The sequence below is a fragment of the Quercus suber genome, unplaced genomic scaffold, assembly GCF_002906115.3.
Source record: "Quercus suber isolate HL8 unplaced genomic scaffold, Cork oak 2.0 scaffold_233, whole genome shotgun sequence".
NCBI classification, from domain to species: domain Eukaryota; kingdom Viridiplantae; phylum Streptophyta; class Magnoliopsida; order Fagales; family Fagaceae; genus Quercus; species Quercus suber.
The window spans coordinates 628,486-643,098 of record NW_027069690.1 but is presented as its reverse complement, the minus strand read 5'-3'; the positions used below and the strand labels follow the sequence as shown (position 1 = coordinate 643,098).

Sequence of the window (14,613 nt, the reverse complement as noted above, 5' to 3'; positions counted from 1 at the left end):
ACATGTAGGGGTGTAGCGGTAGGCACGTGCATTCCACCGCTTGTTACATGACCACTGGCCTTTAAAAGTTAAAACCGGTTTCACACGGTCTCTCTGGCACATAGTAAAACAAAACAAAACAAACACTTTTTCACTTTCACTTCCCAGTCACTCGTTCTCTCTTCCTCTGGCTGTGTGTGTGAAAGAAAGAAAGAAAAATGCCCCCATCCCCACCTCGCCCCCACCCTCGCCTTCGCCAAACTGAAGTGAAACGCACATTTACTTTTTTTTTTTTTTTTTGTCTCCTAATAAAAATATTCATACTCATGATGGGAACGCTCCTAAAACCCTAAGCCCTCCCTATTACTCTCAAACCCTAATAATCACCATCCAAGAATCAAAATCAAAATTCCAAGATGATGGATGAGCATCACCACCACCGTGACGAAGCTGAAGCCGGAGCCGCCAAGGCCCAAACCCTAGCCTCCTCACTGTCCAAGCTCTCCGCCTCCTCTCTCGGCGTACCCTCCGGCAAAGACTTTCACTTCTTCAACAACTTCGACGACTTCAAGAACCCCATCCGTGAAATCTCCAACAAATCAACGTCGATGCTCCACGCTATAAACGATACTGCTCAGGTTTGGAGACAACAAGAAGGACCGCCCAAAGCTGCTGCTGCTGCTGCGTTCCCTGAAGCAGACATGGACGACGCCTACGATTGGCTCGTGAATGTCAACGACGAGCTTCTTGAGCGGTTTGATGTGTCGGCCGACGACTTCCGGAAGAAGGAAGAGACTGACTCCTCTGGGTTTCATTTGGTGTCTTATGGGAATAAGAAGAAGGGGGCGAGTGCTAGTGCCAGTGCCAGTGCTAGTGCTAGTGCTGTAAAGGTGGCCACGAAGACCAAACCGAAGGTGCCATTTCATATACCATCCATAAGGAAGCCACAAGAGGAGTTTAATATTTTGGTCAATAATTCCAACCAGCCCTTTAACCACGTTTGGTTGCAGCAGCAGACCGGCGACGATGACCAAACCACCACCTTTATTCATCCCCTAGTATGTTTTCTTTTCTTTATTAACATGTTCTTTTTGATTTGGGATTGGAAAAACAAACACAAACACTAGTGTGTGTGTGTGGACGAAATGAAATGTAACTCTTTATACGTTTATAATGCCCCTTTTGGCCTTCTTTTCTTTTATGATTGATATATTTGAATTTCCTTCCTTTTTATTATGAGTATGATAGACTTGAACCTATGACATCTGCTCCATTATAATTGCTCGGCTGCCCAAAACAACGATTGGGAACCTAGATCCCTTATTTTACATTTGATTTGAGATAACTTGAACCCACCTTTTGGCTTTCTTTCTGCTTTTCAAAATCATTTTCTCATGGGTAATTTTAATGATGCAAAATGCATTGAATAGGTACTTTTCCGAGCTTCCATGCTGTTAGTAATTATTATATACATTTTTTTGATAAGTAAGAATGATATATATACTAAACTCTACTCTATGCATGAAGAACATAGAGCAAACCAATGGGTAGAAATGATAAGAGACACTTAGCATTATACTTCAATTTTGATCACTTTCTCCTCTGGGTCATACTGCATTGATTTATTTTTGTTGGCTCTTTTTTTTTTTTTTTTTTTTTTTGATAATCTGTGATGTTCATTTAAGAGGAAACTGATGGACAATCTTCCTTACAAATAGAGATAAGTGCTCTTGGAAGATCATCCTTACTGAAACAGAAAGACTCTTTAGACCTAAGCGAGAGCTTTGCAGCAACATGAGCAGCCTTGTTGCAATCTTTCTCTTCACCCAACAAAAAGAGCAACCTACAAGCTGAGATTTTAAACCTAAGATATTACTAATTACATTATGGATGGCTCATGGGTTGTTAACATGATTAGCCATATGTTCTAATTGAGACCATTCCAGGAGAGTGTGTTCACTTTTTCTGGTTTTTATGCATTTTGATTGGAACTTCTGTTTCTTGTCTAATTGTAAAGTGGTTTGGAAAATTTCTCTCTCTCTCTCTCTCTCTCTCATGTTTCTATACGTTCAATTATTGTGTTCTCTCTCTTCATTTTCTTGTAGTCAATTGTATATGTTGCCAAAATTAGAGTCTGTTTTCTTGCTATTTATTATTTTCTCATTCCTATAGGAGAAGCTTTCTTTTATGGATTTTGTTGATAAAGACATTGGGAATGTGGATCCTGTAAACCCCCCCTCTATAGAGTCTACACCTTTCAAGCTTGTGGAGGAAGTGAAAGATTTGAAAGAGTTGGCTGCTAAATTGCGTGGTGTAAATGAATTTGCGGTAAAATTTGATTACTGTGATTTATTTTATTTCAACATGTTGTAGCCTGCTTGCTTAATCTTACTTTTTTGAGTATATTCTTATTGGCCAGACTGTTAATTGTTATTTTTATTTAATTTTTGGTGTGCACAACAATCATTAACAAGCAGAACTTGAGCTACTTCTATTGGCAAGGTGTAAAGTGCAAAATGAGTCCATGTGGTGTCAAGGGCTCAAGGAATTTTGTGTGTATGTTGAACTGGCAATTTCAACAATCCTTATGTCCACCTATATTAGCAAATGAGTACTCATAGTTACTTGTGGGAACTTCTAACATAGCCTTTTGGACAAGTCATTCTTTAATAAAATCATGAGGGTAATAGTGAGGATTGAATGGGGCAATTTTGTTTTGTGAGGTTGACACGTGGATTCAGTTAGGTCGAAGGGTTTAACAGCACTATAAACTTCTGGTGAACTAGATTTCGATATCAAGAGCTTTTTAATACCTTAAATAGTTGGTTACTGTGTGTGTGCTGAATAATTTGGCAAAGCAGCAGTTTTCTTTGTAATTTCAAAATAATTAACGCATTAAATCTTTCTCTGATTACTTCTTTAGTGTGGATGGCTTGACTCAATTGCTTCTCTATATGTACCATCTTGCAACTATTGTCACTATGAAGATAACCTGGGGCTGATATTGTACATAGAAGTTCCTGATGTTGACATTTTTAATGTTGGTGAGAGAGATTTCTTTGTTCAAAATTCTCCATTAGTTCAGATTATGGAATGTTATTTTATTTTTGTGTGTATCCGCTACTCATAAAATATTGAAAGTTTATTTACCTATTCTTTTTCCTCCTTTATTTCTTCCAATTAATCTATGTGGGATGGCTTTCCCTGGACTTAATCTAGGTTTTCTTAAAGATGACATTAATACTAGGACTACTTTGTTTCTTTTGGGTTAAATTTTATTAAAATATCTTTTCCTATACATGTATATTTTTTTTCCTATTATTGTTCCTTTATGTTCATTTTAACTTCTGTGATTGTTTAGGTTGATTTGGAACATAATCAATATCGATCTTTTCAAGGGTTGACTTGCTTGATGCAAATATCTACCAGAACAGAAGATTTTGTTGTAGATACTCTAAAGCTTCGAATTCATATTGGCCCATATTTAAGGGAGGTTTTCAAGGACCCTACCAAGAGAAAGGTTGATCTTTTGCTCACCAACTAGTGTATATATATATATATATTTGGGGGAGGGTGGTATTAGATTTACCAAATTATGTGATACTGGGAAATATTTATACTCAATTAGGTTATGCATGGAGCAGATCGAGATATTGTGTGGCTTCAGCGGGACTTTGGCATTTACATTTGCAATTTGTTTGACACTGGCCAGGTTTGCACTTCGAAATCACTAAATGTTGGGATTTATATATAAGCCTTGTATCTATTGCTTTTTGTCTTTGCAGGTAAAAATTTTATATTATGGTTGGTGTATTTCTCAGTACTGTGGTTCCACTGGAAACTAATTTTTCCAAGTAGTTGATATTGCTCTGCATGCACAATACTGGGCATAGGATCATACTGATTTTTTTTGCAACTCACCAACTTTTTGTGCTACTAGATATCTCAGGTTATCTGTGCCTGATTATTCCCTTTAATTTCATATTCCCTTTGCCTTTTATTTTAAATTAAAAAAAATTTCCTTGTTGATCCCATCCACTTTTCACTTCAGGGAGAGGCTTCTTACTCTATTCACTTCAGTTCTCTTCTCTTGTTTTATTATTTGGATACCCATGGATTTATTTCTATGTTATGTTTTAAAGAGATTCATATTTTAGCATGAGTTCTAAGGCTTTACTTTGTCCTTCTAAAGAATAGGAAGTTGTTATTGTTTTTTTAGTAGTAGCAGGCTACAAAGGGGGCAGCATTCTTCCCATCTTGTCCAATGGGTTGAACTCAAGACCTACTTATTAAAAGGGAAGAGTAATCACTGGTTACTAGGGCTAATGGTAGATAGGAAAGTTGGTCTTTCTATTAAGATGCTTGGCAAGATTCTCTTGGTTGCTATCCTTCCCCACCCTTCTTCACCCCAATATGCTCCTTTTTTTCCCACTTTTAACATGTAATCATAATTATTTTGTGATATTCTCGTACTTATGTCGAATGTGAACTTTTCTTTTTGATCCTCAGGCCTCGAAGGTATTGAAATTGGAGAGAAATAGCTTGGAGTTTCTTTTGCATCACTTTTGTGGAGTTTCTGCTAACAAAGAGTATGCTTTTTAAATTAATTTTCAGTTTCACTAGATTCAGCTGTTACTGTTTATCCCCCCCCCCCCTTAATTGAGAATCTATTGTAGCTCACAAAAAAAAAAAAAAAAAAAAAAAAAAAAAACTACTTACTACTCATGAAATTCAATTGTAAAGTAGTCTTGGAGAGGAATTAATTCGCAAAGTTAAAATGTAACGCATTTGTGAATTAATTCCCAATTATACCAACCCAATTTTAATGATTTAATCAATGAAACCATCAAGTCACCAATCAATAAAGCAAGCAATAAAAGTAATAAACAAATAACACCACGATATGGTGAGAAAGTGAAAAAAATAGATACAAAACATCTCAAATGGAATATATACAAAACTGTAACAAACCTATTCAACAATCTAGAACAGATAATATTTTTATTTCATCGTAGGAAATTTTGTTGTTAATAATGTTTCGTAGATCTAACATATTTCTTGCTTAAGATACGATGAACCGTATAGTTGCTGTGTTGTTTCCTTTTTTTTTCCAGATCAGTCATGTCTATCCCTCTGTGTTTTTCTCATTGATTTTAATATATATATATATATATATATATTTGGTTTATAGAGTTTGTTTGGTGCTTGGCGGAATAAGGTCCTGGGATTGTTGGCCATCGTGCTTAGGTGCACCTCTAAGCTCTCGTCAATGCCGTATTTTAGGCACTAGACAGGTATTATTGCTTTGCTATATCGAGAATGAAACTTTTTTTTTTTTTACATGCAATTCATTTAAATTCAAGTATGAAACGACAGTTACCTGCAACCTACACTCTCAATATATTATAAAACTACTGTCATCCATTGAAAAGAGAGAAAAATAAAATTTGAAGAGTCATAACTTCATATCTCACTCGATCTGGGTCTGGTGTTTATTTTTGTTGATTAAAAATAGGGCTTTCTTGCTTGGTGTTGATTAAAAGCAAGCATAGGTGCTGATGGTGCTGATGGTGCTGATTTGTCGGTTATTTCTTATTTTTCTATTATTCAAATTTACCTCATTATCAGATGTTAAATTTTTTGTGTCTCTAAACTGTCTCCTTTATTTACCCTAATTTAAACACACTAAGACTCTTAATTATTCTTTCTCTTTATCTCTTCAATTATTTTGGTTTAGGTGGCCATGCCGCTTGCAGGCGGTGGTTTTTAAACTTTGGATACAAGTTCAATCAAATTTTGTAAACCTAAAACTCTTGTGCTTTATTTGCTTGTGGAGAAATTTTACATAAAGAGGTAGTAATCTCACAATTGCCTATCCAACCTTGACATACTTATCGTGCTTAAGGTAAATTTTGTGGTTGGATTGAGGTTTCTTCATGTCAATTTATTTATTTATTTATTTATTTTTAAGTTTAAAGATGGGCATTCTGAATTGAATTGGTTGATTTATCTTGTTGGAAAAGATTGGAATAGTGCATGTTGGTCTAAAAAAATAATATAAAAGTAGGTATTTGATTTATTTTAATATGTTGTATTTCAAAATGAAGGAGGGATATACGGTGTATTGTCAAATTGTTTAAGTCTATAAATTGATTATTTTAGTTATTATTGTTATTAGTTAAAAGTAAATTTAATAAGTCATTAACCCAAGTGAATTAGTAGTTCTGAAGGAATCCACCTCCTGTAATATGTAATTAGAGTTGTTTACTTGCCCACTTTATCATCACTTTGCATTTAAGATACATTTGTTGGTATCGTAGTTGAATTAAGTATATAAACAGGTTTGTAATTTTACAATGACTTACTTTTGAGGGACATGGAATTTCAGTTCTGGATTTGAATTTTTTTTTTCTCTAAAGAATGCTATACATTTGGATTGCAACAATGAGCTATTTTTCTTTCTCAAATGTGTGGGATTTTTTTTTTAAAGTTGTTAAATTTAGTCATTTTTGTATTTACCCTTGTCTACTTCTTTGTGCTAGGATGGTGCACATATTTTTGTACTTTTCTAATTAAATATACTACTTGGAAATGTATGTAATTGTCAAAATATGAATTTCTACATTCATTACAAATCATGTTTTGTTTTCTTAGTTTGCTAATATTTTGTGAGTGGTCTAAATTCAAAGTTTAAGGTGTTGCATGCTCATGATTACTTGTTTGCTATTTTCCACTAATGATAAGGTTTTTTAACTTCTATCATCATCTAATTGTCTTCTTATGATCACAGATATGCCAGAGAAGATACACACTATCTGTATGCAATGCCTAAAGAGGTCGAAAATATTGATGCTCCGTTAGTAGAGGTAATTCCTCCTGCACCATTAGCATCTTCTACGGATTTTATGGGATTGTGAGTTTTTTCCCCTTAAGTGATTTTTACACTCTTCGTTCATGTGATATTGTGTATTATAATTTGTATATGATTTAATGAGAATCAAGTTTTTTAAATGCTTATGTATAATGGAAATTTTGATGCTACTTTAGGAGAGATATAGTCTTCATGGACCATTAGCACCAACTCCTAACTCATCTAGAAAATAAATTGGGCCCTATGTTGATAATATACTTGTTGGTTGGATTTTAGGGAAGTTCCTTAGGTTTATGTATCTCATTGAAGTTTGTAATTGGTTTCATCCTTTTATGATATTTGCATAGTTTGCGGCTGCACATTCATGTGATGTTGCATAAAGGGTATGAAAATTACTGTTATGTATTGAGAATATTCTAAATACATCACAGTAATTTGTGAATAACGGTATTAGAAATAACTATACATTAATTTTGTCTATTTAAAAAAAAAAAAAAAACTATATATGTGTATAAGCAAATCTCTCTCTCTCTCTCTCTCTATATATATATATATATGCACCTATACATATATGTGTATAAGTGAATCTGGTAGTGTTGGTGATTGTGGATGCGATAGTTGCTCCGTTTGATCGTGTCCTATACTGATTAGATCTATGGTAAAAATTTTATGCGCTTTTTTAAAAAAATTTTTTTTTTTCAATTTTTGAATCGAAATCTAAGGTATTCTTAGATCTGATTTCAATAGATTTTTGGTGTTACATTTTGGGTATAGGAGCTTTGGGATTTGTAAGGGTTTATATTGTGTTGTAACATGTTTAATTTTGTGTGATATATGCAGAAGGTTTCATCGGCACTTTTCATCAATTACAACACCTTGTTTGATAATATATTTCTATGTTAATATTATGTTAGTTTCAAGACGTTTGTGGTGTTGTTAATTAGTTACATTTGTGGCATTGTGTTAGTAGAGCTAAAACTATTGTGAACCATTTATTTATTAGCAAGCAGTGGTTTTAAAACCCACCAGGGGAAAAAAAAAAAAAAAAAAAAAGGACCTATAGCGGCGGTCAAAAAGCGCCGTTTTTTTTTTTTTGAAAATTAGTTTTGGTACCAGAGGGAGGGGTGGGAGGGACATTTGCAAATTAGGAACTGTGTATTTGGATTGGTTTTGATTGGTATGTACTTGGATTGATGACATCAGTTTATTTTAACGGCTTATAGTGAGGCCAGTATGCATTATGGAATAGTCTATAGGTTTTCTGCTTTTGTTGGATTATTCTATTGTCATTTCATCTAGATGCTTAGAAGTAGCAGCCGTCATTTCTTGTGATGAATTAGAAATTTTTTAACCATCATTTTTACTAAGGGATATGAGTCTTTAAGGGCCTGTTTGGTTTGAGCAAAAAAGGGAGTGTATTTTGTATTCATTTTCAGTTTTTTGTGTGACCCACCATTAAAAAACTTGTTTGGCTTTGTATTTGGATTCAATTTTCATTTTTAGTATTAAAAAAAAGGATTTGAATACAAAAATTGAATACAACTTTTTGGTGTTTTCATTTTCTTGAAAATGAATATAGTGGCTTTTTTTGTAAAAAAAAATCAAATCTGTGGGTCCCACTATCACTGACTTGTCATATCAAAGAACACACACTCTCTCTCTCTCTATTTATTGGTGGTTGTCATAAAAAAACAGAGAAGGGGAAGACAAAGCAGAAAATGATACCAAACAAAAAAATAGATGGAAACAAAAAATAAGTACAAGATTTGAGTATAGAAAATGAAAATAGAAAATGAATACAACCTCAACACAAACCAAACAGGCCCTAAGCTACCATAGTCAGGTTGATGTAAATGGGAGAGACTATTTGGAGAATAAAGTTGAGCCTTGGCTCCAGCCATAGGGGTAGAGTAGATATTCTCTCTTTGTATCGATCTCTCCTTTCCTTATTTATTTATATCTTTATGGTGTTTTCACTTAGTATCAGTGAAACCAGTGGTCAACCAATCTGTCCCTAAGTAGATCCCTGATGGTCTTTAAAATATTTCTGACTCGAATGTGAATCATAAAATTCTTTACCCAAACAGAGTTCACAAGTGAGCTAGCTCACTAGAGTTTGATTTGGCGTATAAGATCTAATCATATTGTACGGGTCAAGATTTTTGGAAATATTTAAATTATGGATTATAGAACTTAAATATTTGCTGTGAACTCAAATTTTTTTTGTCACTTATTTTGTTGCTCTTCTATCTGCATGCTTTGGGGATCTTGTTTCGTTAGATTGAATATGTTTCAGTCTCACTGACTTCAAATGATAAGATTCTTTGCTTGTGGTATACAAAAGCCTGGAGTTTTAACAGGGGATAATTTGTGGATGATGATCCTTGGAGTAGGATATCCATTAAAGCTAAAAGTCAAAATTGTTTGTGAAAACGTGTCTTAACAGAAATATGAAATTTCGATTATCTAGTTTGGTTGAATTTTCAAAATGATTGGATTTAATTGATAGGAATTTCAATCCTATCAATTTGAATATCCATTATTTTGATGAACATTAAAAAAAAAAGAAAAAGAATTTAGAGTATTATAATAATTATGACAATTTTGGGATTGATGATGACAATGACTTGGTAATGGTGGTGGTGGCGGCAGCAATTGTGGTGGTGGTAATGATTGTGCCATCTTTGGCAGTGTTAGTGATATGGTGATGGTAGCGACGGTGGTGTGGTGGCAATGGCAGTGAAATTGATGTTGACAGTGGCAGTGGTATCAGCCAATGGTGGTGGTGTGAGAGTAATGAGTGGTAGTGTTACAAGATTTTGTAAATGACGCCTTTCCCCATGGAATTTTTACTTGGGATTTGGATGCTTGATTTCCAAGTTTAAAAATCCCCGAAAATTTTGAGTTACATTTTAAGCCAAACAAAGTAAATCAATATCGAGAATTTCCAAACTACAACTTTCAGTAAACTTCCATTCTCAAAATGCTTACTGTAGGGAGCAAAATGCTTATTACCATTGGTTAAGGGGAAAACATTGATCAATTTAGAAGTTTGTGGGGGGACATTGCAATTGCACCATAGTTAGAGTAGGTGTTTTCGTTTGGGGGGGGGTGGGGGGGGGGGTGCTATTTGCCCCCTTTTTTTGACAAGCAAGGTATGGAAATCTGGGTGCTTGACATCCTTGGTGGGATTTTCAGGGGATATTTGGGTTTGGTTGGGAGGCATTTGATAATTGAGTATATGTGCAAGAAACTCTACCTCCCTCATGTCTGGGGATTCTTAGGGAACTTTCTGGTACTGGTGTGATTGGTGGTCATGGTTTGGCCTAAGGCAAGAACATAAGTTTGTAAATTCTTCAAATATTGCGCAACAGAAATTGTATTGGTTGTGACCAAATTTATCTTCCTTTCCAAATAACTATAAACACGTATAATTGATCAATTCTAATGGTTTTTTCACTATCCTCCACATGTTATGATGTTTGTCAATTACTGTAACTTCTCATTGTTTACTGAAATATCTTTTTGCTGATAGGTTTACAAGCGCAGTTGTGATGTGTGCATGCAGCTATATGAGAAAGAGCTTTTGACAGAAAATTCATATCTCCATATATATGGGTCTATTTCTTACTCTCAGTTTCTTAAAAGTTCTTTTCAAATGGGTGTTGGTCTACTATTTTTTGGCTCTTCAACGCCTTCTTTTATTTTATTGATTTTCGAACCTTTTATTTTGAAATGTAAATCTTATTTATTTTTTATGGGGTGATCTCCGTTGTGTGCTTGCATACTTGGGTTATGCCCTCTTTTCAAAAATACATTTATGTACTTATGTATATACATTTTCCTTTTTACCCCATTGACCCCCTGTTGAAACCTCTATTTTTATTTGGCTGTGTCAAATTTTCTCTCTTAACAACTTCAGTCAATATTTATTCTCTCTCAATGCAGGTTGCATGGTGCCAGTCTCGATGCTCAGCAGCTTGCCATTGTTGCAGTACGTTGCTGGCCATTTTCCTGTACCTTCTCTTTTATTATTGAGATAAATATTTTCAGGGTTATTTATTAAGAAGTTTTTTCTATCATTGTAGTTGATATAATTATTTGACTTGTAGGAGCCATGGAATGTATCAATCAAAATATAAGGGATTTCACAAAATAAAAACCATCTCATCTTTCAAAATGAATGGATGATTAATAGGATATTTTAAGTCAACTGATAATCTGCAGTTGGTTTCTCTATTGTAGTGATCTCTAGTTATGTGGGTTTCTTTATTTTATTTTATTTTATTTTATTTTAATATAAATTTTAGATTTCATACTTAGCTTGCTTCCAGGGCCTTTGTGAGTGGCGAGATGTGGTTGCTCGTGCTGAGGATGAGAGTACTGGATATATATTGCCAAACAAAACTCTTCTTGAAATTGGTAGGGAAACCTAAGACAATTTTTATCAGCTTGATTATTTATTTTTAAAATGGCGTCCATACAATATGTTCTTACTATTTTTATTATTCTTTTGTATTAGCCAAGCAGAAGCCTGACACTACTGGCAAGTTACGTCGATTGGTGAAATCAAAGCACCCTTATGTTGAACACAATCTCTCTCCTGTTCTTAGCATCATTAGGCATTCTGTACAAAATGCTGCTGCATATGAAGCTATTGCTGAACATCTGAAGGTGGGACTTATGGAAATTGTAAGGCCCAGATGGAGCTTGATGATAGTGTGAGAAATGAAATTGCTGCATAAATTTTGAACAATTGTTCCACAAAATTAAGGAACATGGATATAATCTAGAAGTAGGAAACTCCAATTTGATAGGTTAAGCTTTCAACAATAAAAAGTGAAGACTACAAATTTTGATGTGTTAGAACCGGCTTTGCAACATTTAAAGCATGACCACAGAGATACAGTTGATTGTGTCTTCATGTAGCCTGCTGTTATGAACCAAAATAAAGAAAGTCAAGTCAATAACGGTGAATAGAAATTTGTTGGGAGCTTGTAGAATCTGATATTTATGGGGTGTGGCAACGATTTTTACAAATGTTATAGTTAAAATAGGTAATGGAAGAAGTTAGCGGTTATTATTATGAATGATTCCTGTTATCACTTCTATATAATTTATATAGTCGCTATAATTTAATTGTTTTAAAACCTGTCTGGTTATGTAGGTCGACTAATGAAGGTGGCTTTGATGCTGCTAGGTATAGTGTACTATGTTTGAATGTCTGACCTTAGATTGAGAAAGTTTATGCATACAGTATTATATTGTTGTCCTGCTCAGGCACTTAATTGGCAAACTAGTGAGTTAATGAGGCTTTGCATTGAGTGGAGCAAATTGAAAGGATGTACAGTTTGTATAGAGTTTCACTTGTTTAATTATTTTCCCAATATATGAATTTTTAATCTATTGTTGTGTTAGAAATGGTGTTTTTGTGCTACAGATTTTTCACCTTGCACTGGAAAATATTGATCCTTATTATTCTAAATGGCATTAAATTTTCATTGTTCAGGCATCAGAAGAAATTAAAGTTACAGATGGATCTGATGCCTTCTCACCTGATGCTCTTATAAAACGTGAAGCTGGAAATGCTAGAAGAGTAAGCGTTGATGGGGGCGATACAATGAATGGTAATATGTCTGCACTTTTGCATTCTCCTCAGCTGAAAGATGAGTCTTCAGAGCTTGGATGCAGTGCCTCTGAAGTTGACAAAGACGGAAAAGGATTCCCCTTTGAGCATTCAGATAAAAGTGGGAACATCAGTATAAATTCTGATGGTTATAGTTCACAGCTTGTTGGAGGAAGCCTCACTACTGGGCAGAGCAGAGATGCACTTGATGATACCTTGGGGTTGGGTTCAGCAAAGGTTGTAAATCATGATTATTTTTTATATTGATGATTTGGATTCTTACTGACAGTGGTTTAGTCTAAAACTAATTGCCTTATCCTTTGTAGGTTACTGGAGCAACTGTTCAGATGCTTAAGAAGCCTAGCCGTGCTTTTGGGGCACTCCTGGGGAATTCAGCCCCAAAGCGAAAGTTTGATACCAACAAAAAGGTGAATTTTATACACTCATTTAGATAATGAAGCACATTGAAATTCCTTGCCAACTGTTATTCTGCGACTCCAATTTCTAGTGTAGTTAATCCTTGAACCTGGCATCCTACATTTAATCTCTCTCTCTCTCTCTCTCCATTAAAAAAAAGGAAATAGATGGAGTTTGGCTTTTTTATTTATTTATTTTGGTGGGGACCTATGTTTTATAACCCATGTTCGTTGATGCTTCTTTTCTGCTTGTCATGGGAACTTAGCATACAGCCTACCTGCAAATGTTTTGTGAGTGCAGGATGTGGGTAATTTTATGATATTTGAACATGTTGAGGGTGTGGGTAACTATTATTGAGGCACTTTATTTTTAATTATTTGAACCTCTGTAATTTGATTTCATATGTTGTTGCAGTTAATGATCTAATTGGCTTTATTTTTTTGCACTAAACTATATTAACAATCTTTTACCAGGAAGAGATCAAGTTGGAGCAAATCAGATCTTCAGTGAACTTTCCCTTCCACTCTTTTTCTGGCACAAGTGAGCAGTCAAAATTAGTTATAGAAGTGCCAGATACAGCCGTGGAAACTTGTCAACCTCAAGGGCATGCTGCTGTGCCAGCTGCCAACTCTAGATCAGATGATATTATAATGTTGGAAGATAATCTAAATGTAGAGGAACCAATACATGGAAATTTAGAAGCCACAGATGAGCATAAGAGTGATTTTGGGGCGTCTGCTTCGGAAATGGATGATGAGCCTATGTCTCTCTCTGAATTGTCATCAAGCTTCCAGCAATGCTTTGAGTCAATTAATCAAAATGGGAATGGCAGAAACAATGAGAAATCTCAGGAAGCTGGCTGCGTCTTGCAGCTGAAGCCATTTGATTATGAAGCAGCAAGGAAACATGTCAGATTTGGAGAAAATCCAGAGGATGAGTTGGGGTCAGAGGGTGACAAAGGTTTAAAGAGTCGGCGTGATTCTGGGGGTAAGAAAAAAGGCCCAATTAAAGGTCGAGTCCAAAGAGATGATGATGGAACAGGAGAATTTCCTCAAGGAAGACGACGTCAAGCTTTTCCGGCAACTGGGAACAGAAGTGCAACTTTTCGCTGAATCTCTCAACAGATCAATGTGTGAGAAATGAAAAGAATGTTGTGTTTCCGAAGTAAAGGTTGTCAAGAGGAATATTAAATAAATCAAATGAGAAAATTAAACTACGTGAATCTTGTTTCATTGCTAGTCTTCATAATGAAGCAAGGCCAGGCATTATGACCTAGTCTTTACTCTTTTTATCTTTTTTTTCGTTAGGAAAAATAGAGCACGAGACAAGGACCCTGAGGTCCTGTCTTACTAGTTTGATGAGTGGTAATGAGGGTCCCACTTCAGGCTTAATGCTTGGGGTGTTGAGTTGGACTTAACTGCATTTGGACAGGACAGAATCCAGCATGAACAACCCGCGGCACCCATTTCATCAATAATGTGGTTTTTTTTTTTTTTTAAATGAAAATTTTATGTTCGAATTGAGGGTAGTAGGCAAAGCAAGATGGTTTATGTGGAAGTTAATTCTAGTTACTATTTATGCTTTGTTTGAGAGTTCATAAGAGAATGAAATGGAATGATATAAAGGAATAAAAAAGAATAGAATGCATTTAAGTAAGGGAAAAGAATGGAACATAATTAAGTAATTTTGATTGGATGTTTTAAATTGAAAGGAATGAAAA

At 34.8% G+C, this 14,613-nt stretch overlaps 1 protein-coding gene across 1 annotated transcript; it reads left to right on the top strand.

Annotated features, from left to right (window-relative positions):
• The first annotated feature begins 121 nt into the window (after positions 1–121).
• Positions 122–14,184, top strand: LOC111989588 (protein RRP6-like 2). Its single transcript, XM_065780344.1, is given in 13 exon segments — positions 122–1,037; positions 2,152–2,307; positions 3,341–3,499; positions 3,608–3,691; positions 4,489–4,616; positions 6,770–6,845; positions 10,386–10,468; positions 10,799–10,844; positions 11,185–11,272; positions 11,373–11,542; positions 12,360–12,713; positions 12,803–12,904; positions 13,367–14,184. Coding segments are annotated over 13 exon segments (2,727 nt in total). The 5' UTR covers positions 122–395; the 3' UTR covers positions 14,006–14,184.
• Positions 14,185–14,613: the final 429 nt, after the last annotated feature.